Source organism: Callithrix jacchus, chromosome 21, assembly GCF_049354715.1.
Source record: "Callithrix jacchus isolate 240 chromosome 21, calJac240_pri, whole genome shotgun sequence".
NCBI classification, from domain to species: domain Eukaryota; kingdom Metazoa; phylum Chordata; class Mammalia; order Primates; family Cebidae; genus Callithrix; species Callithrix jacchus.
The window spans coordinates 7258536-7279532 of NC_133522.1; the positions used below are offsets into that span (position 1 = coordinate 7258536).

General features: G+C 35.0%; 1 protein-coding gene across 2 annotated transcripts in view; it reads right to left on the minus strand.

Moving 5' to 3' along the window:
- The window catches only part of ZNF654 (zinc finger protein 654), a 90352-nt gene continuing 69355 nt past the window's right edge, over positions 1 to 20997 (minus strand). Inside the window, exons 4-9 of one of the 2 annotated variants that reach the window (XM_008986450.5) lie at positions 18285 to 18420; positions 15570 to 15772; positions 14795 to 14934; positions 9089 to 9230; positions 3555 to 5883; positions 1 to 3000 (exon numbers count right to left, since the gene is read on the minus strand). In XM_008986450.5, the coding sequence (XP_008984698.4) occupies positions 2993 to 3000; positions 3555 to 5883; positions 9089 to 9230; positions 14795 to 14934; positions 15570 to 15772; positions 18285 to 18420 (2958 nt within the window). In that variant the 3' untranslated portion in view covers positions 1 to 2992. The remainder of the gene's footprint in view (positions 3001 to 3554; positions 5884 to 9088; positions 9231 to 14794; positions 14935 to 15569; positions 15773 to 18284; positions 18421 to 20997) is intronic. The other variant, XM_078358577.1, reaches the window with a different exon arrangement.

Here is a 20997-nt window from a genome sequence, read left to right on the forward strand (position 1 = left end):
TTACCAACAAGGACAATGTTTTATTGAACAAATCTATGTACAGTACAAAAAATTTCTTGAAATGAGACACTATTGTTGATTTATTGCAGTTCAATGGCTCAGTTTTAATTTGTACTCTTATAAAATGCAAAGTAAAATAATTTAATGTTCAACAAGGAAGCACAAATTTCCTTTCTTGCTGAATCTGTAATATCTTTCACATATTAACAATTCCAAAATGCATATGCAGCATTTTACTCATTCTGAAAAGGTGTTTTACAGTACCAAATAAATTAAAAAATAAACACTATCATCCCTTTTAGGTTTTTCATCCATACAACAGTATTAAACGGAACATGAAAGGAGTACAGCTGAACCTTCAGTGTGATTTGAAAAGAATCACAAGTTCAATGATACAAATTACTTACGTATTATATAATTGGTGGTTTTGGAAAAATGAATATGGCTAAAGCCCAAAGTACCAGTGTCCTTGTCCACGGAAATTCCCCTTTTTGCCTCCTCATAATATCTGAGCAGCAAAAATTCAGATTTGCTGTCTTCTTGACCTTACTGACACACAGCGGAAATTTAACATTTAATTTTTTTGAAGGAAATTTTTATTTAAAAACAAAGATTTGAAACTTGGTCCATGTAGGATGAATACATCCTCAAAACAGGAGAAGAAAAGGAGAAGAATCTGAGGAATAAGAAGCAAACTTCCTTTTTTTCTGAAGCTCAAATTAGAACCCTTGGAAGTTTATGCACTCTATAAAAGCAAAATGATGTAGGTTTATGTTTTAAAAGACACAAAATAAAATGAACACATTCTTTCAATAGCTATTTGAGAAGTATATAAACCGAGGTTAGAACAGTGTGGTCAAACAGAATTTTATAAAACATTCCTTGGTTTAGTTATATGTAAACCAGTTTGATCTGTCTTTCAGAAATAATTTTCTCTTAGCAACACAAAAGTAGAAATAAACCTCAAAGACAAGTAACAAATGGAATACATTTAAAACATCTTGGCATGAACAGTAAAAGTAATGAAAATGGAATACTTTGTGGGCATGGATTTATGTCAATTGTACAACTTGTAAAAAATGTGATAAAATATTAAGTTAAACTTCTGGAAAATGTACAAAGCAGAAATTATATTTAAAAAAACTTCACTGTTCAAATAAGCCAGTTTCCAAACAGACTTTTTATTATATGACATACTTTTAGAATGAACTGAAATAAAAATCATTACATTTTTAGTATCAAGAAATACAAAAAACCTTTTTTTTAGCTGACCTTAAAGAAAAGATTTTAAAACTTGATTATGAATTGTGTTTAGTTACCTAAATGTAAATTCCACAGCCTAATGTAGGCTACATAACAAAAACAAATTTAAATTTGGAATGGACTTAATGGCCATCATTGCATAGTAGTGAAAGTTAATGATAAACTAATAAAAGCCGGGAAATTAAAAAAAAATCATCTGATCTATCATGATCTGGAAATCCTAATAAAATACAGATGCTACCTGGAAGAAATTCCCCACTTTCAGAAGCTCTAATATAGTAGGGTCTGATGGGATTATCTGCCTGGAACAAAGATTTTATTATTTAGAATAACTGGAATATTTGACATTGGGACAGCAGGAGATCTGCTTTGAAACAGTTTGGCTTTTTATCACTGTTTTAGATTTCACACTATTAGGTAAAAGAAGGCTTTAAGCATCTTCCTTTCAATAATGGACAAGTGGAAAACATCTGAGGGCATTTTTAAAAATATTTATTGTTTTAACAATTTATTAAGTTAAAATCTTCCCTGGGAAAATAACTTATCACCAAGGAAAACAATGCATGAATGTATTTTATTGTGTTCTTCTTGTGCAAATGCTTCCTTTTACATATAAAAATTACTATTCAGACCAGACTCATCACTAATGAATTAAAAAACAGGAATAGTATGGCTTATTTTGGAATTACCTCTCCTAATAGAATAAAATGAATGAATTCTCAACCTGATTCTTAGCTGATTTTTTGAGCCAGTTGTTTTAATAGGACTGTACTTAGATAACTCACATTAATGTCTAAAGGACCTTACTATGAATCATCAAGCAATGTCCTAACATATATACAAATAGAAATATCCCAGTGTGCTTTTACCATTATTCACATTGAAGAATTTGCAATTCAGTGTTTTCCTTCAACTACAAAGCCTGTAAAGGTCTTAGATTCCTTTCATCTCCCCAGAGTTACTGATGGGGTTTTTCTATTTTATCGACACTGCTGCCCTTTACATGTAACTAACATATACCACAAAAGTGGTTGGTGGGAGGTTCTATCAAGAGCTTACTAGCAAAGCATTGTGTTTTTTTGTTTTGTTTTTGAATTTTCAATGCTGGCATGCCATTCATTGAACTTTGACCTAATTAGTCATCTGGGAACCAGTTAGAATCTTTAATTGATAGCACTGTGGTAAGTTAATGTATAAGTTTCTAAATCATATCACAAACCAAACAGCAGCGGTTCCTTAAACCATGTTTGACCAGAGGGAGGGGACATAATCTGATTATGCATGACAAGAAAACAAACCCCATTTGTAGAATAAGACTTTAAATTGTTTATTATTGTAAATCACCCCCCTTCCCCACACACACTTTTTCATAATGGGTTAACTTCTCCCTTTCTGTAAGGCCATAGCTGGTTTTCTGATTAGTTGCCTAAGCATGTTTCTCATATAAGCGAAACTGAACATGCTGCTGCTATTAATCATAAACTTTTTAAAAATGTGGCTTTCTGGAAAACTGGTACTTTGGGAGTTTTATAATAACCCTTTTGGAGTCTAAGCCAGCACATCTCCTCTGTGAGTTCATTCTAGAAAATGTGCTTTGTCTTTATCTTTAGTAATCCGAGACCACTCTAAAATTAAGGCCATCAGGGAAATAGCAAACTGATGATGCATTTTCTTATAGTGCTTTTTTCACACTACTGCTTGATTGGCAGATCTTTCTGAAACATTTTTATCAGGCACCTGTAAAATGGAACACATCTGTTAATTCAAGTTTTACGACGTTTGACTGTAATTCCAACTCAGATTCCTGTTTAATTTATACCCTGTCATTTTAAAGGATACTGATATTAGTAGAAAAGTAAGCTCTTTTTCTGATTTTGTCTCTCAATTATTTTCTGTTCTTGTTTTACTTCTATTTTTCGAATAGACACACTCACTTGATTTATATTCTGAAATGCATATGAAAAATAATTCCCATCAAAATTACAACTTTCATTACATGAAACTTGGAATGAAGAAAAACCTTTGATACAATAATGGAAGAAGTATAATCAGAGAATATGAAAAACCCGTGTTCAGGTTCTGCCTTGCAAGTTCATAGGCAAATGCCTATCCCAATTACCTGTGAATTTCAGTTACCTGATCTAAAACAGTAGTATTAGCATCACCTCACACTGGTTGTATGTATTAAAGAAAATAACACATGGAGTAGGGCAATCTCAAGGATCTATAATCGTTATATTTATGCCATTTTCTCTTTCTACAGATATATCTACTAAGAAGACAAGACTTACTTTCATCATCTGAATCAAATCCAAAGAGTGTCTGACATTTCTTTTGTGCAAGATGAGCCTCAAGTGCTTCTGCATTACAGTAGGTGGTCAGGCATTTGCCACATCTTAATCTTTTCACTGATTTTTTATACACGTTATCTTGATCAGAACAGGCATCTACTCTATCAGTCAGAAATTTTCTGCGTTTTGGCATACTGAGATACCGTTCATCAAGGTAACTGGGAGGCAATGGTCTGACGTATGGTTTTGTTAAAATTAAGCCATACGAAGTATGTTCACTTGTCAAATTTGGTTTGGAAGGTGCCTGAGATACTGGCAAGGTATTGTGTTCTTGTGGTACAACACTGGGTAAAACGGAACCATTTTCTGTCCTGATTCTGTTTGTATCCATTTTCAAAGCAGGATTTGACGAAACTAAAGGTGTTTGCTCTACTTCACTGTGTCCATTGACTAAATCACTACTACTACAATTATTTTCAGAATTTGGCTCTATGTCAGGCATCTTTTGGTCTATCAAGCTTATATTTGAAACAGTGTCATCAGAACGTTCATTTCCATTCTGAACTAAACTGTCTGTTTTCTTTTCCATACTTTCTATACATGTCTTTGGTTCTGTAGAATCTTTCCTTGATTTGCTAGTAGAAACTGGCAGACTAATAGTTTGTTTCTCATTACTAGATGAGTCTTTTTCCTGATGAATAGGATCTGAGTCTGTATGAACATCCCAAAGAATTGTTTCACTTGGTTGTGCAGATGATTCTGGTGTTTTACTTAAATAGTGCTGAGCTTCATGTTCATATAGCAGAGGAAGATCTTCAAAAAGCTCATGGCATTCTGGGAAACTACACTGAGCTTGAAATATCCTGTGACTTTTTATATGCTGGGCAAGCTGGAATGGCAGCTTAAATGACTCATTGCAATTAAAATGCAAACAAAAATACACATTTGGATAGCTATGTCTATTAAGGTGGTCTATGAAATGCTGAGAATCTTCAAACTGCCTTTGACAATATTTGCATTTTCCTTTGCTCCACTTCATTACTGTTTGTCGCACATTTAAATCAGTTGGATGTACGGTCATTGCATGTTTATTTAGAAATCCAATTCTTTTAAATATTCGGACACAGCCAAGAGCAGGGCACTTAAAGTTTCCTTCTTGATCTGTGGCATATATGTCCTTTGGATGGCACACAATTCCATTGATTTTATGAATTATTGAAGTTTCTTGATTCAGGTCATAATCATCTTCTTCATAATCACCTTCTTCATCCTCTTCCTCCTCATAATCATCCCCACATTCAGGTAAAGGCTTCAAGACATTATTTAAAGAAGTATCAGGACTGCCATTTTCAATAACATCTTCTGGTACACTTATGGGAATTTCAATGAGTTCAGCCACATGCTCAGGGGTGACTTCCTTGTTTCCGTCACTAGAAGAAGTAAGAGTCTCTACTGCCAAATCCTTCCTATCAGAATTCCCATTTTCAAATGAAATGGAAGAACAATTTATTTCTTCCAAAGCAGTGACTTCCTGATCATCCTGTTGAGCTGCAGCAATTTGCTGTCTCTGTATCTTCTTAACATGATTCTTTAAATGCTTCTGCATAAGTCCTCTGTTTCTAAATTTCCTACCACATATTACACATGCAAAACTGCCTTTTTTCTGATGAGCCTGGGCATGCCTTACAATGTGACCACCTAGAAATTCCTTGTTACATAACATACAACGATGCCTTGGGACATTGTGATCTACTCTGGAAGTATTAAGAGCTGTAAGGTTTTTCTTCGTATTGATTTGACCTTTAGGCAGCACTCCAGATGCATCATCAGGATCAGTCTCTCCAGTGCTCTGATCTGTAAGAGAGTCAAACCCTTCATCCAATCCTTGCTGTTCCACTGTCCTTTTTAGATTACCTGCATTATTTTCCAGTGTGCTTTCGCTTAGAAATCTAACTGCTGATTTATCACTCAATAATGCTACACAGTTTTTCTTAATCATTACAAAGTTCCAAAATTCAGGGTCAAAGAACAATCCCTTTTTCAAAATTGGAAGTAATTCAAAACGAACACGATTTTGAACACTACTTGTGCCTTCATTATATTCTTCATCTGGACGTTTGTAAAGCTCTTCAACAGTACGATATGCTTCTAAGGAGCGCTCCAGAAAAAATATTGAGAGTGCACAAATCCTGAGGATCTCCAAATCATTTGGCAAAAAATGTGCAATTGTTTTATAAATCAGACATTTTGTTTTGGGGTCATCATGAAGGTCGAGTTGCAGAGCACAACCACATATTTCCACACAAATTTGCAAGCCTTCTTCTTCAACCTGTAAAAAGAACAATATTAGTGCTAAATACTTCTTTTCTTCCAAAAAGATGGTTATACTAGTCCATCTTTAAAAAAATACAACTCTTAAAATGAAAGCTAAATAAACATGGTATTCCAATGTGCAATTTTCCTTATTTAGCAGCCTTCACTCTTTATAGACCTTTCTCTCTTTTTTTTTTTAACCTTGGGAATAATCTGGAATAGATAGCCTTTTAGCTTCTAATTTGTTTAATTTTCATGTCTCACAAGCCCTACTACCCATAATACAAAATAGACTTATGGTGATTCATAAACTTATGGTGATTAAGATTTCTTATACTTCTAGACCCCCACTTATTATTTTAGGTACAAATCTCATATTCTTTGAGAGAAGGGTCAAAATTACATGTATTTTAACAGATTTGTCAATTTTCCACATCAAGAAATAAAGTAGGCTTAAAAAAACTGCCAGTGGGAACTTTTATTAAAATGCTACATGAAAAAATACTACCTATTTTGCTTATTAAGTAATGTTATTTATCCAAGTTGTCGACCCATCTTAGTTATAGTAGTGTCTCTAGTGGTTTGGAATAATCTAAATGCTTATTTTGATTGGAAGAGACACCACAATAATGTCCTTAACATCGTATTTATGTACATACACCATACTGCCTACATATGGTATATTATAGATTACAGGGAGGACTACCACCTTCCTAGCCTCACGTTTTCTTAGTCTCTTACATGCTGTGTAACCCTGCAGAACTACTTACCACTCCCACAGGCAGACCTTAACTTTACGTATCCTATTCTCACTTTATCCCGCCAGTTAAATTCCTACTGATCCTCCTATTCATTCTTTGAGAATCAGTTCTTCTCTGAAGGTCTCTGCCCTGAAGTACAGTTAAAATTCCCCATTCTTTCCACCAAGAATAACTTATTTTTTTAAAAATTTCCATTTTTGTTTTTTTTTTTGAAACAGAGTCTCGCTCTGTCGCCAGGCTGGAGTGCAGTGGCGCAGTCTCGACTCACTGCAACCTCTCTGCCTCCTGCGTTCAAGCAATTCTCCTGTCTCAGCCGCCCGAGTAACTGGGGCTACAGGCGTGTGCCACCATGCCCAGCTACTTTTTTTTTGTATTTTTAGTATAGACGGGGTTTCACTATATTGGCCAGGATGGTCTTGATCTCTTGACCTTGTGATCCGCCTGTCTCGGCCTCCCAAAGTGCTGGGATTACAGGTGTGAGCCACCACGCCCGGCCTCCATTTTGTTTTATAAACATCTTTGTATGTGTGTATCCTCACCCAACTTAGAATTCCTAAATTACAGGGGACAGTTTCTCATTTTTTATATTTCTCTATTGTTAGCATAACAGTTGGTGCAGTAAGCTCTGAATAAACGTCTGCAGAATGAGTGAAAATCAGACCTCTTCCATGTACTTAGATAAGCCCATCATCTACAACCTGGAATCCTTTCTGAATTCCAACTTATTTCTAAATGTCAAATATAATTAGACTTTACTACCTAGATTTTTCAGCTACAGCAAATTCAAAATCCATTCATTCAAAACAGAATTCCTTTTCTTTCTGCAAACTTCTGTCTATATCCTCTATCTTTTTTATTATTTTATTTTTTTGAGACAGAGTCTTACACTATCACCCTGGAGTGCAGTGGCCTGATACTGGCTCACTGCAACTTCTGCCTCCTGAGTTCAAGCAGTTCTCCTGCCTTAGCCTCCCAAGTAGCTACGAGCCATCATGCCTGGCTAATTTTTGTATTTTTAGTAGAGACGGGGTTTCACCATGTTGGCCAGACTGGTCTCAAACTTCTGGCCTCTCGTGATCCGCCCAACTTGGCCTCCCAAAGTACTGGGATTATAGGCATGAGCCATTGTGCCCAGATTACGTCCTCTATCTTGGCTCATAAAATTATAATGTATACAGATGCTCAAGTTTAAAAATGTTAGTATTATCAAAAAAGAGAACAGGCTACTTCCTTACCTGAAATCTTTTGATGGTCCCAGGATATTTAGGAATTGAAGTTTCAGTTTGTTCAATGAAATGCATGAATTGTAGCATTCACAACCCTTTAAGTATCTCCAACAACCACTCCTACCACACACAGTCTCTCCGTTAGTCTCATCTCCCTCCCACTTCCCCACATTTCTGTGTTACCCTTTGTCACCAGATGGTTGTAAAAAACAAATAATAAAATGAAGAAAAAGTGCTCTGTAAACTATAAAAGTCTATACAAATGTTAGTACTATTCTCATGTCATTAAAACCTCAGCTTGAATATTTCTTCTGTGAACCCTTTTGAGATGTGCCATCTATAATGTCTCCTGAGCTCACATAGTATTTATGACTCTTCACAGTACTGAGGCGATTGAATGATTTATTCCAACAAATCTAAGTCTTTTTAGTAGAGTATAAACAGTTAAGCATCATATTTTAATACTTATTTTGTCTTTGAATTTTCCTTTTATAGTATATTATGAGGTTTACCACACATGTGAAAATAAGAAAGCTCTGTGATGTCTGGCAAAACCTCACTTACATTGTAAACTTTCTATAATAATATATCTCAATTTATGGTATAAATAAGAATCATGGTACAAAAATATGGATACATCTTTATTTTTTTAAATTAAGTTTACAGGTGATTCTAATGCACATTAGAGGTTAAGATGTGTTCTGTAACATAGTTTTCCTTTTTTGCTGGAAGGGGAGGTTAACTTTGAGAATGCATTTGAATGATAATTCACTATTTAATAAGCATACCATGAATGCAATTAGCAAAATAAATTAGAAATAAAGAAGAAAAAAACAAAGCCTCTGATAGAATGCTGCCAACTTTGTATCATGGTAATATGTCATTGCATGATCACACATCTAATGAGTAATGTGATAATGAATGTGATAAATGCATAGATACGTAAAAAATTAAAATGTAAACACGTCCTTATGTATTTAAAAGTGACCAACATAAAGATTCAGTTTAATGGTGCTACCTAAAATGCAAAGTGGTTTTATCTTTATACTCAAAGTCCTATTGATATTTTGGGGGAAAAACTAAAAGATCTGCAGGATCCTCTTTCATGTCTACATGGCCTTAAAATCTTCCTTTCCTTCAATTTTAAAATCAAGTAAATTTTATTAAAAGAGATTCAAGTTTCAGTGAACTGTTACTTCATTTTAAATTCAAGGGATAAATATATCCTATTTACCTCATCTTTAATGATTTTCATGAAAGGAAATATGACTCTCACATTAGTTGCTGTTCTTAAAAGCTGGTAGCACTGATCTACAAAAACTTGTTTGGAAGGATGAGATTTAAGCTGTAGTTTGCTCCATATGAAAATCAACTCCCTGTAAATGAGAAAAAAAGAGAATTATCACAAATATAGTTGATTTAAATACAGACATTAGCTATCTTTCCCTGATTCTACAGTGCCCTGGCTGGAATGTATATGAGTGTAAATACGTATTACATTCACCCCCAAGCTACTTCTGCTACCTATATGAGAGTAAAATAAGTTGGGAGAGAAAGAAAGATCAGAAATTACAATGTACAGTGGTAAGGAACAAATTCAAACAATATGCTGGCACACCTAAGATGTTTCCGTATTGGATCAAAACAGAAATTCTAATCCAAATGTAGCAATACTGATACTACTTAAAAATAATAAACTTTGGCTTTTAGTTAAGATTTTACTTCTAAGGTTAGAAACCAATGTTGAAGACTTTCTATAAAGAAACGGTTCATATTTTTCATTTTCAGTTTATTAAGATATCAGATGTACTAAATAAAACTGCAAGTATGTTATAGAATTGACTAAGAAATAGTATGTTTCAGATTTTCTACTTTTAAACAGGCAGGCTATGGACCATTTGAACTGTTTCATAGGTAGATTCTGTTCTAAAATATGGCCACTTATTGATATATATATGATACACAAGGCTAGGAGCACTGGGTTTTGAGGCAAAGGCAAATCACATGATAGAGCTGATATGTTTGGATGTCACATTTTAGCAAATTAGAAGTCTTTAAAATGTCATAAAAGTGTACAAAGCATCATAATCTAAAAGTATTAAAATAATGAAAATATTTTTAAAAAGGGATTTACTGAGCATATGCTTTGAGTTCAGCACATACAGGCATTAAATCTAAGGAGAGCTTGATTACCATCATGAGGGTGCACATAGTCTACTTAGACAATACAGAAAACACAAAACAGAAAATGACAACAAGCAACACATGAGAAGTAAAACCAGAATTCCACTTCTCTTTCACACTAGCTATTTATTAAGTTTCAGTGCACGAACTCCTTTTTTGCACCCATACTCCTTTAGAACTCTCACGAGGTTTCATGCCTTCCTACCACGTCTCTAGCTTTTACTGCTTTCCAGTTGTCATGCTTGGGTATTTCCATTTATATTGCTTTCCATCCCCTTAACCCACTCATAACTAGTCATATTCCTGCAAAATTGATGATTTCCTAGATCAGTCACTGACAGTAAACATTCCTCTATCCTGGTCTGGTTCTAACCTGTGTATCTTGCAGGGTCTTACATTTCAAGTCTACTTTTGCTCTCATCTATATCATTCTTTCTCAATGTTACCACATTAGGCCCTTTGATTTTACAAACATACTTCTACAGTGGTTTCTAACCTGATCTGTTTTCAGCCTCTCGGATTACATTTCATTTAGTGCCTACTCAATATGCTCTATAAAGTTAATAGCAATAGAAATGTGGGTTTTAGAGTTAGAAGGTTCAGGATTTAAACCTTCTTAGGAACTCCTTACTCTCAGCTAAACTCCTTCATTTATTCTCACTTTTGTTTATGCTGACTGCCGTACTTGGAAAGTACTTCATTCCTAAGATAAGCTTTTTTTTTTTTTTTTTTTTTTTTGAGACAAAGTCTCACTCTGTCGCTCAGGCTGTAGTGCAGTGGCTGGATCTTGGCTAACTGCAACCTCTGCCAGCTGTGTTCAAGCGATTCTCCTGCCTCAGCCTCCTAAGTAGCTGGGATTACAGGCTCCTGCCATCATGCCTGGCTAATTTTTAAATTTTTAATAGAGACAAGGTTTCACCATCTTGGCCAGGCTGGTCTTGAACTCCTGACCTCGTGATCCACCCACCTCAGGCTCCCAAAGTGCTAGGATTACAGGCATGAGCCACCACACTCAGCTTATCTTTCAAAGGCTCTATATCAAGTATCTCTTCAGGAAAGCCTTCATGAATACCCCAAACTAAAGTGATACCTACTTCAGGAAAGATCTTATCCCTGTTACTGATTTCATGCCTATCATATGCCTCCTTGTTTAGATTTTATAGGTCCTACCTATTTCCCCAACCATTAATATATTGTAAATATATACCCTGACACATTGTTTAGTCAGTGCAGTGGCAAGAACATGAAATTGGAAATAAGAGAGACCTAAATCTCAATACAGCATTATACACTAATTGGAGTGGCATACCCAGTTCAATAAGCCACCCTTTTCCAGGAAAAGCCCAATACACAAAGGTAGAATAGCAGTGGCCATGTCTCCACTGTAACCCTCCTCTGCACTCCCCTTCAGATATTAATTCAGGGGTGAGAAAGTGATCCCCGCCAGGCTAGTCAGAATCTCTGGGATGCTCTCAACTCTGAACTACTAAGCTTAGGGGTTGCTGATGCTCCTCTGGTCTGCAGCGAGAGAGACTTAAGCCAATGACAGAAGCATTAGCAATCTCAGCATCCCCGGTAGCAGTTACCTTTGAGAACCAGCAGTGGCCTTCCATGGAGCTTTCATGTAGCTCATCCTGCTGCACCCTAAATCCTTTTTTCCTACACTGGTTAGGCACAGATGCTATTACTTACAGACTAACTAGTACAAATTCCAGCTGCATCTCTTACTAGCTGTATGACTGTTACCTCTTTTATACAGTTTTCTTATACATAAAGGTCGGGATTCTTCCTATTCAATATCTTTATTAAAAGAATTCAGAGAGAGAATTGAAAAACTTAGGTGAACTGTCTGGCATATACTTCCCCTAAATGCTGAAAGCATTTAAAATGTACATTGCAATATCCTAATAAGTTTGCCAAGAGAAGGCTATCAGGATGGATCTTTGCTTTTGAGCAGGCAAAGCAGAAATCTCAGAATAGTGTTATGAAGCTCCATTTTGACTGGATTTACAACATGGGATCTGAGGTTTTAGTTGTACAGTGGATTCTGAAGGAAAAAAAAAAAATTCCGAAAACCATCGATAGTCTTCTTTTAGAAGACCAAACAGAGCAGGTTTAATGAAGCTTTTATACATTTTCCTTTATTCAGAGTAACATTAGAAAACACAGCACTCATTCAGTGTTCAAACACATTTCCCAGGTAACTGCTGATAAAAGACCCTATTAACTAACTAATATTACGATTAAGTTATATGCTTTCTGAGAAAAGACTATATAATAAGGTCAGTTACCCTTAAAATGCAGATTTTTTTTTCCGACTTGACCCATTTATTTTAAATAATTTTAATATTGCAGAGGCTGGAAGACTGCCTAAGTCTGAACACTGGCTTCACTAGTTACTAGCTGAACGGCTTGAACACAATATTTTCTCCATAAGCTTACTGGATTAAATGACATGTGCATATATAAAGCAAAGACTGTAGGAAGCATTCAGCAAATATTTGCAGCTGTTATTATTATTAATGACTGTGTAAGAGAAATGGGCTTAGCAACTTGCCCCACTGGCTTAGGATACAGCAAAACTGGATCTGGTTCTGTTCACACAGAGGGGAGATAAATGACAAGCTGACTATAGGTAAGGCCAGGATGAAACAGACAGCACGGACTTTGAAAGCTGAAAGTAATCCTGCATGCCAAATTAAAGTAAAATTAACTTTTAGAAGGAAGAAAAGGGACCTTAACATTCAGAAATATAGAAAAGAGGCAGAAGAAATAAGAGGGTAGGCCATCAGAACCCACACTACTTAGAAGGAATGGCCAAAAAGAAAGCTAAAGACTCCTTTCAGGTTAGGCAGCTGGAGACACTGAGCTTCCATTCTTAGAAGGTATCTGTGGTCAGGAACTGGAAGATAGGCATTATAAAGGCATTATAATATTTTTTAAGGTCCTTCCCTAAAGAGTAAAAACTGGTTACCAAGAGAAGAAGGAAATAAAATGTATTTTTCTCGTTTTATGTGTATATACTTGATTCTAGTTATTTATGAGAGTATATTACAATGAAAGAATTAAAGATACTCTGTTTAAATAGTGTGATATAGCTAAGGACAGAAAACATTCCTATTCTATAGGAAAATACCTATTATAACTGTCATGACTTTTCAGTTTCCAAATAACCACATATCAAAAAATGATAATACTTCAAAACTGTAGTTATATGCAGTATAACAACACTTCAGTGAACAGCAGACTGCATATACAACAATGGTCACATAAGATTATAATATATTTTTACTGTACTTTTTCTATATTTAGATATGTTTGCATAGATAAATACTTACCATTGTGTTATAATGGCCTATGTTTGCATAGATAAATACTTACCATTGTGTTATAATGGCCTACAGCATTCAGTACAGTAACACTGCCATACAGGTGTGTAGCCTAAGAGCAGTAGGCTATGTCATACAACCTAGATATGCAGGAGGATATAGCCATCTAGGTCTGTACCTCTACAATATTCACGCAAGGAAACAGCCTGTTGACATAGTGCTTAGAATATATCCCCATCATTAAGTGATGCATAACTGTATATAAAGGTGTATATGTCTTACCACTACTCCTAATCTCTTTCTCTATTTGAAATTTCAATTTACATGATATAAATTAGAATAAAAATTAGCATCATCAATCTAACTAAAAGTATATTGTAATCCATAGAAAACAAATTTACTTGTTTCTAGATCTACGTCTGCTACTAACTAGCTACTTAACTCTTATCTCTGAGTTTGAAGATTTTAATCTTTAAAACAAGAAGAGATCCAGACACAGTGGTTCATGCCTGTAATCCCAGGATTTGGGGAGGCTGAGGAAGGCAGATTACTTGAGCCCAAGAAGTTCAAAACCAGCCCGAGCAAAATGGTGAAACCCTGTCTCTACAAAAAAATACAAAAATTAGCTAGGCATGGTGGCACACATCTATAGTCCCAGTTACTGGGGAGGCAGAGGCGGAAAATCACTTGCACCCAGGAAGCTGAGGCTGCAGTGAGCCGTGATTGTACCACTGTACTCTAGCCTGGGTGACAGAGTAAAACCCTGTCTCTCACCTACTCCTCAAAAAAACCAGCCAAAAATATTGAAGTAGTATGATATGCAGCTATATGTTTTCAAGTTATTGTTTTAAGTATCTGAGATTTTTAAAAAGTGTTTATAGCCCATGATTATTTCAGATTCTTAATGTTTAGCAAATAAAACCTAGTTTTTTGTTAAGAATTAATGAAATAGCAACGTGCTAAGAGTTTTTCTGTGTCTGTGTGTATATTGGTATATGGGTGTATACTGGAGTTGAGGAAACAAATTCCTAATAGCCCTTGAAGAGTTTTTATTGTAGGTACCTAAAATCACTCATACTACATTTTAAATTACATGATTGCTAGGGTAAACCTGCTGCTTCATATATCCTACTAGCAACTTATAAATGTTTTAAAAACTCAGACTCCAAATTAAAATTTAACTTCGAACCATTGTTTCATTTGAGCACATCCCTTAACCATTTACACTCTCAGTTTAGTGGTACATTATCTTTTCTTTTTACAGTCTCCAGTTCTTAGAATCTACTATTGTTCCTTACACAATACATTTTTTTGAAAAGTAGCTTGACATTTTCAAACAATTTAAAAAATAAAGTCCACACTCTGCTAGGCAATTTTCTTTCTGTTGCCCATCTTACCATTCCAGTTTCTTTATTACAGACACTTACCAGATACAGTACATATCCCCATTCTGGAGCTGTGGAATAAGAAAGGATTCACAGAGTTGCAAGGCTAACATAGTTTTGCCTTCTTTTTCAGCATTACAGATGATATCAATTCCACTCTTACAATCAGTTTTCAATAAATGCTGTAAGAGGAAAAGAGAAATCAGTTCATATCATTAAAAATATCCAAGAAGCTAGTTGCAATAAATGTTTAAACATTCAAAAGAAATTACTTAGATTTCTAGTTTTCTTCTACAAAGACAATGATGATGCACAGAAATATTTTCATGGTTTCACTGTACAGCACCTACATTTTACAGTGACTACTTTTAATCTCATTAATGTCCACAACCTAAAGGTACATACGATCCATTAGGAAAAGATTAATTACTTCACCTTAAGAAACAAAATAAACACGAGCATTTTACCTCTAGTACTTTATTTTGCAAGATCATAATGCTTCTTGGGTGTTTTTTTTTTTCCCCTCCTGGCAAGCTAGCAGCTTGTTGGCTTTTATTTGACCTCTTCTCCATCACATCCAAAGTGCAATGTGAATAATACTTATTAATGAGTATATTTTATTGATTTCATCATTTGTTAATATCAGATTTTTCAACATGACCTTAAGTTATGGTGCCAAAAGAAAACACATCTAGATCATGTAATCCTTAAAGCTTTGGCATTACTGTGAAAGGAATTGAACAACAGTGGGCTACTATTTTTTTTTTTTTTTGGTAGGGTTAAAATGGTAATAGGCAAAAATAGTCTCAAACAATACCTCCCGGAATAGCTGATCTTCTACAGGTGACATAAACAGACATGTGAAGAGTGCTTGATGGAAGTATAAGTCTTTACTGATTTCTGGGTGATTTATACAAGATTTAATAAGAGCCATTGCTTCGGGTATGCGTTCACAAGCAATTAGGTATCTGGCACGTAGTTCAAAGAACAGTGGATTTTCAGAACTTAAATATTTGTTCACTATATTAAAAAGAAAACAGACTCTATTACTCTCAAGAAAAGATTCTCTCAAACTTTGTTCTTTGAAACTTTACCATTAAAATATGGTTTCTAATTAGATGTAACTAGTTAATGAAATAGCATTTTCCTTAGTAGGAGTTTATTTGTGAAAAGAATATTCAGTTATATGGTTGGAAAAAGGAAAATAAGAGTGACACCAAAACAGTGCTCAAGAAATATTTGTTGATTTCTTCTCGGTCTAAAAACTAAATAATAAAAACAAAATTTTAAAAAGAAAAATATTTTCTTCTTTCAGTTCATTAATATGTTAAAATAGTTTCCAAGTAACATGGGTCTGTGATGTCTTTTTAGTCTAAGATTACATCTTTATCTTCTTACTGCTCAATATTTTCTTTAAGATTAAAAGGCTGAATCCTAATCTGTCACATTAAAACCATGTTAGTTCACATCATAGATGTAATCTGAATGAATGAAAAAGTTGAATTACCAGAAAAATATATTTTATTTAAAGATAAAATTAATCCAAAAGTAGTGCCAAATAGGACTGCTTATTAATATACATTTATGTATCACTAAGGATAACTACTATTTTTACATAATTTTAAAATATATAAACACCATTAGCTACATAAGTTTATTTAGACCTAACAACAACCTTATGATGGGTATTATGTTACTAGCTTTACAGATTGCAAAACTGAGTCTCAGAGAGGTCAAATGACTTGCCCAAGGACAAAGAATTAAGTGGCAGAGCAGGAACTGGAACCCATATTTGTATGATTTTGAATCCAGAAGTATTTTAATTACTTACATTTAATTAGTAGCTTCTACAGTGCTTATGAATGTTTTATTTTGGCTTAAACATATGTCTTGCAATTCCGTTTACAATCTATGTTATGCATACGTTGATGTGTATAGTTAATGCAGAGATAACTTCAGTCTGGTCTTTACCCTAATGATCACCAACTAGAGAAAAGTCATCCATATAAATGAGGCTCTAGAGCAGCTTTTCCCAAAGTGTGAGGTGTGCTAGTACAGGTGTCAAAGGAGTATTTTTTATCTTAATGTAATTCCCAGCCTAAAAGGCCATCAGTCCTCAGACCAACCAACAACAGGTTTATTCTAGACCTTATGTTAGTGAAGCCTAAATCTCCCTTAAAATCTCAAACCTTCTTCTCCCTGTCCTCACTTCTCTTTGTCCAGCTCCTTCCCACTCTGGCCACATGTAATCTCTTCATAATTTCCTCCAGTCTATCACCCTTGCCTTTCCTATATTTGACTCTTCATACTTCTTCAGTAACCTAACTCTTCTTCCTCAGCTCCAGCTCTCTCCCTTTTCAGGTTTTGTTTTTTTTTAAATCCCTTTCCAAGATCCACACATCAAACACCAGTGTCCTTTTTATTCCTTGGGTTCTTCATAACACTGTCACATGTACCTTAACCCTACCCTCCTAGTCTTGTTCCATCTCCCATTCCATCACAGGTCCTCCTCCACTCAACTGCATTCGCAACTCACCCTAACCCCTTCACCTGTGACTGACTAATGGAGATAACCTGCTCAACAGGATATGTGGTATGAAGTGTCTTTCTCACCAAACCAAGGTCTAACTGGTTTCAGGATTGGGAGGTCTTGTTTTTTCCTCTTGGCTGTCTCATAACTGAACTCCATAGGCTCTCTCCACACTTTTAAATGTTTGCCACACTTCTATGCTTATTCACTATTGCTGAGCTTACATTCTACAGTTTTGGTGATCCAAAATGTTCTGGGGGTTCAGGAATAACATGGGGAACATTTTTATAAAGAATTAACTAAAAGAAGTTGACAAAGCCTTCTGCCTTGAAAGGAAATTTTGGCCTTCAAAGGACCACCGTTAAATCAGATTGGACAGGAGTTGATACCAAAGAAATATACAAGGGTATGAGACAAAACTTCTAATGCATAAAGTTTGGGAAATACTGCTCTAGAGTATTTGGCATTCAAATGTATTCACTCGGTAACTTATTCACTCATGCATTCATCATGTGATCATTCATTCAATCAGCAAATTAAGCATCTACTCTATACCAGGCACTGGGCTAGCTATAGGATATGCAATAATAGTGACAAAAATTCAGAGTTCCAGCCCTCATGGAGTTTCCTGTGTAAGGGAAGGGAGATTCCATGTGCTTTCATGAAAAGCAGAGTTTTTGTTTCTTAAAGAAAAATATGTTCCTACTTAAACAGATTTTAAAAATATAACTAAAGTGACAAAATATACTCTTTTTAAATAAATAACATCTAGTAGATGTGTAACCACTCAGAATTTCCATAATGAGAAATAAATATACCAAACCTGGTGTCAGAAATCACTTGGGGCCAGGTTAGAAAAACAAACACTTTTCATGTGAAAATACATCACTCCATTATTCAGTATTATAAAATGAAGAAAAATCATTGTTACTGCTCTAGTTAGTAATGAAAGTGTGTTTGCTTCTCACAAATGCTGGTCTGATTTTGAATCTCCTGAAGTACCTATCTCCTGAGATGCTGGCTGAGCTTTAAGGACAGCTTGCAACACTGGATCTTCCCATGGGCCACCATCTCTGATGATTCGAGTCACCAGTTCCAGATTCACATTTCCATATCTGCGGAGGTGATTCTGGCATTCCTAGGAGAGAAAAATCATTTGGCTCTGTGAATTTAAAGGGGTTAAAAACTAAACTTGATCATTATTGTCAATAAAATGACTGATGGCCAGCTATTAAATTATAAAAGAGAAAGGGTTACTATTGTAACTTAAGTAGGGTGTCAAAACCCCATGAACACAAATAGGCTTTATTGCCAAAGGTTATACAGTATGCATAAAACTGGATTTAGAAAATCCCATTAAAACAGGGATGATGTGTAACCTAAGGGAAAAACCTAAGGGATATATCATTTCTAGGAAAAGAACCAGGTTGCAAAAAACTGAAACTTAAATGTTTAGTTACATTTATATAAAGGCGCATAAAGTTCCTCTTAATAATGGCAGGCAAGAGCCTGACCAGAAAGAGAGAGGGCGGGGCAGGGGGTGTGGGGTGCCTTCTGAATGCAGTCTCTGGCTGGCAGGTAGACAGACGTCCCCTGTCCTGATCCCAAACGTATCATCTGAGTTGTGGCAGCAGGCTGGAAGATGGAGATTCTATTTCCCTTTATGGGATAATTAGATTTGCATTTTGGGGATAAAGAAATGACTGGTTAAATAAATAAATCTAACCTATAAATAAGTAAATCCAACCTCTACTTTGCTTTAGATTTATGATAAAGATGTACTGGTAAATTGGGCAATAGCTGTGAATTTGTCCATACATTTTCTGGGTTTTTTTTTAAAAGATACTTGAAATGTTTTTCAGAGAGTATGCTTGGACTTGTCATTAATTTAATGAATGTGTAAATTTCATTTAGTAGATTTAGACTTACAAGATTTGTTAAGTTTGATTATGCTTTTTGATTCATTACATACTTTGTTAGCTGTTTTTGTTTTTTGTTTTTTGTTTTTTTTTTTTTTTTGAGATGGAGTCTTGCTCTGTCCCCCAGGCTGGAGTGCAGTAGAGCAATCTCAGCTCACTGCAACCTCTGCCTCTTGGGTTCAAGCGATTCTCCTGTCTCAGCCTCCCGAGTAGCTGGAACTAAAGGGACGTGCCACCACACCTGGCTAATTTTTTGTATTTTTTGTAGTGATGGGGTTTCATCGTGTTAGCCAGGATGGTCTAGATCTCCTGACCTTGAGATCCACCCACCTCAGCCTCCCAAAGTGCGGGGATTACAAACATGAGCCATCACGCCCAGCTGAGGTATTGTTTTTCAAAATGGTTCAGAGAATTTAATTTGACAATTTTAAAAGATTAACTGAATATCTAGTAAAAGTATTATTTTTAAAAATGTACAAATAGAGCTTAAAGCCTTAAGAAAAAAACTAGATGTAGAAACTGGCAATGTTAAAAAAACAAAAAAAAAAAGCTGACTACTAATTGTACATCAATCAAAACACAACCAATTGCCAGAATTTAATTCTGTGCTCACAAAATCTCTCAGATATTAAAAACTTAGTAGAATGTATAAAGCAAAGCTTCAGAATTTAAAAAAACATATCTTCAAAAATGTTACTTATTAGATGAATCAAGGTTACCTATTCAAAGTGGCTACAAACGCTTGGCTTTTATTAAACTGTCCTATTCTTTCATTATTTGCTGAGATTATAAAGTGATTTCTATATGCCACATTGCATTCCTGGTTAAAAATATACAAAAGGTTTTACTTATTTTATAAGAGAACAAAATAGTAGAAGAAATCAAGTTTTAAGATAAAGAATCATTCAGTCAAAAAAGTCAAAACATTATTTATAGTCAAACATTAGGAAAATTAATATCTTCTAAAAGTTATTTAAGGCTGGTCCCAAATTAAGCAATTGAGCAAACAAAAATCCTACGAACAGTGGGCAAGTTCCTTAATCTCTGTGCTCTATCAGTCATTTCCTTTACAAAACGGATACTAGAACACCTACTTCATAGGATTGTTGTGAGGATGAAGTAATAGTATACAGCATGGGAAAGTGCTTGAGACAGTGTCTAGTAGTAAACACTCAAAAGATGTTAGGCACTATTATTTCTTCTAGTATTTTTTAAATAGTTTGAATAAATATTTTATTTTAGGACGTCTAATTTCCTTGGCATTAGGAAATTTCTGCATGTCCACATGTCAGCATGTTAAGAGCAGTCATTAAATAAGGTAAATATGAAGGGATTGATCATCCATGAATTTAACATACATGGAACATTATAATGATTTCTGGCAACAGCTTTATGGGTAAAAACAGTGATAACTGAACCCTCCCAAGATAAGCAAGGTAGCAAGCTCCCAAATTACTCTAGACCTACAGATTACTGCCCCCAAAATTCAACTAATGTAAATTAGCTTTTGGTCCAATCAAAGCAAAAGATACCATTCTACATAACTGGTCTGGACCCGTCAGCGGTTTATCATCAGATGAAGATCTTACTTCAATCTCAAATATAAGGACTTTGGGACTTAGCTACCAACTCATTCACCTATTGCACATCATGAATTCTTTTCTCGAGCCTGGTCTCTTCCATATCTCCCAAAATTCACCTCGTCTTTTCTTACCTGTGCCATTTCTCATGTCATTATCTTACAACTTCCATAAGCCTATCTAAATCCTGTATTTCCACAAAACCACTTTCCCCAA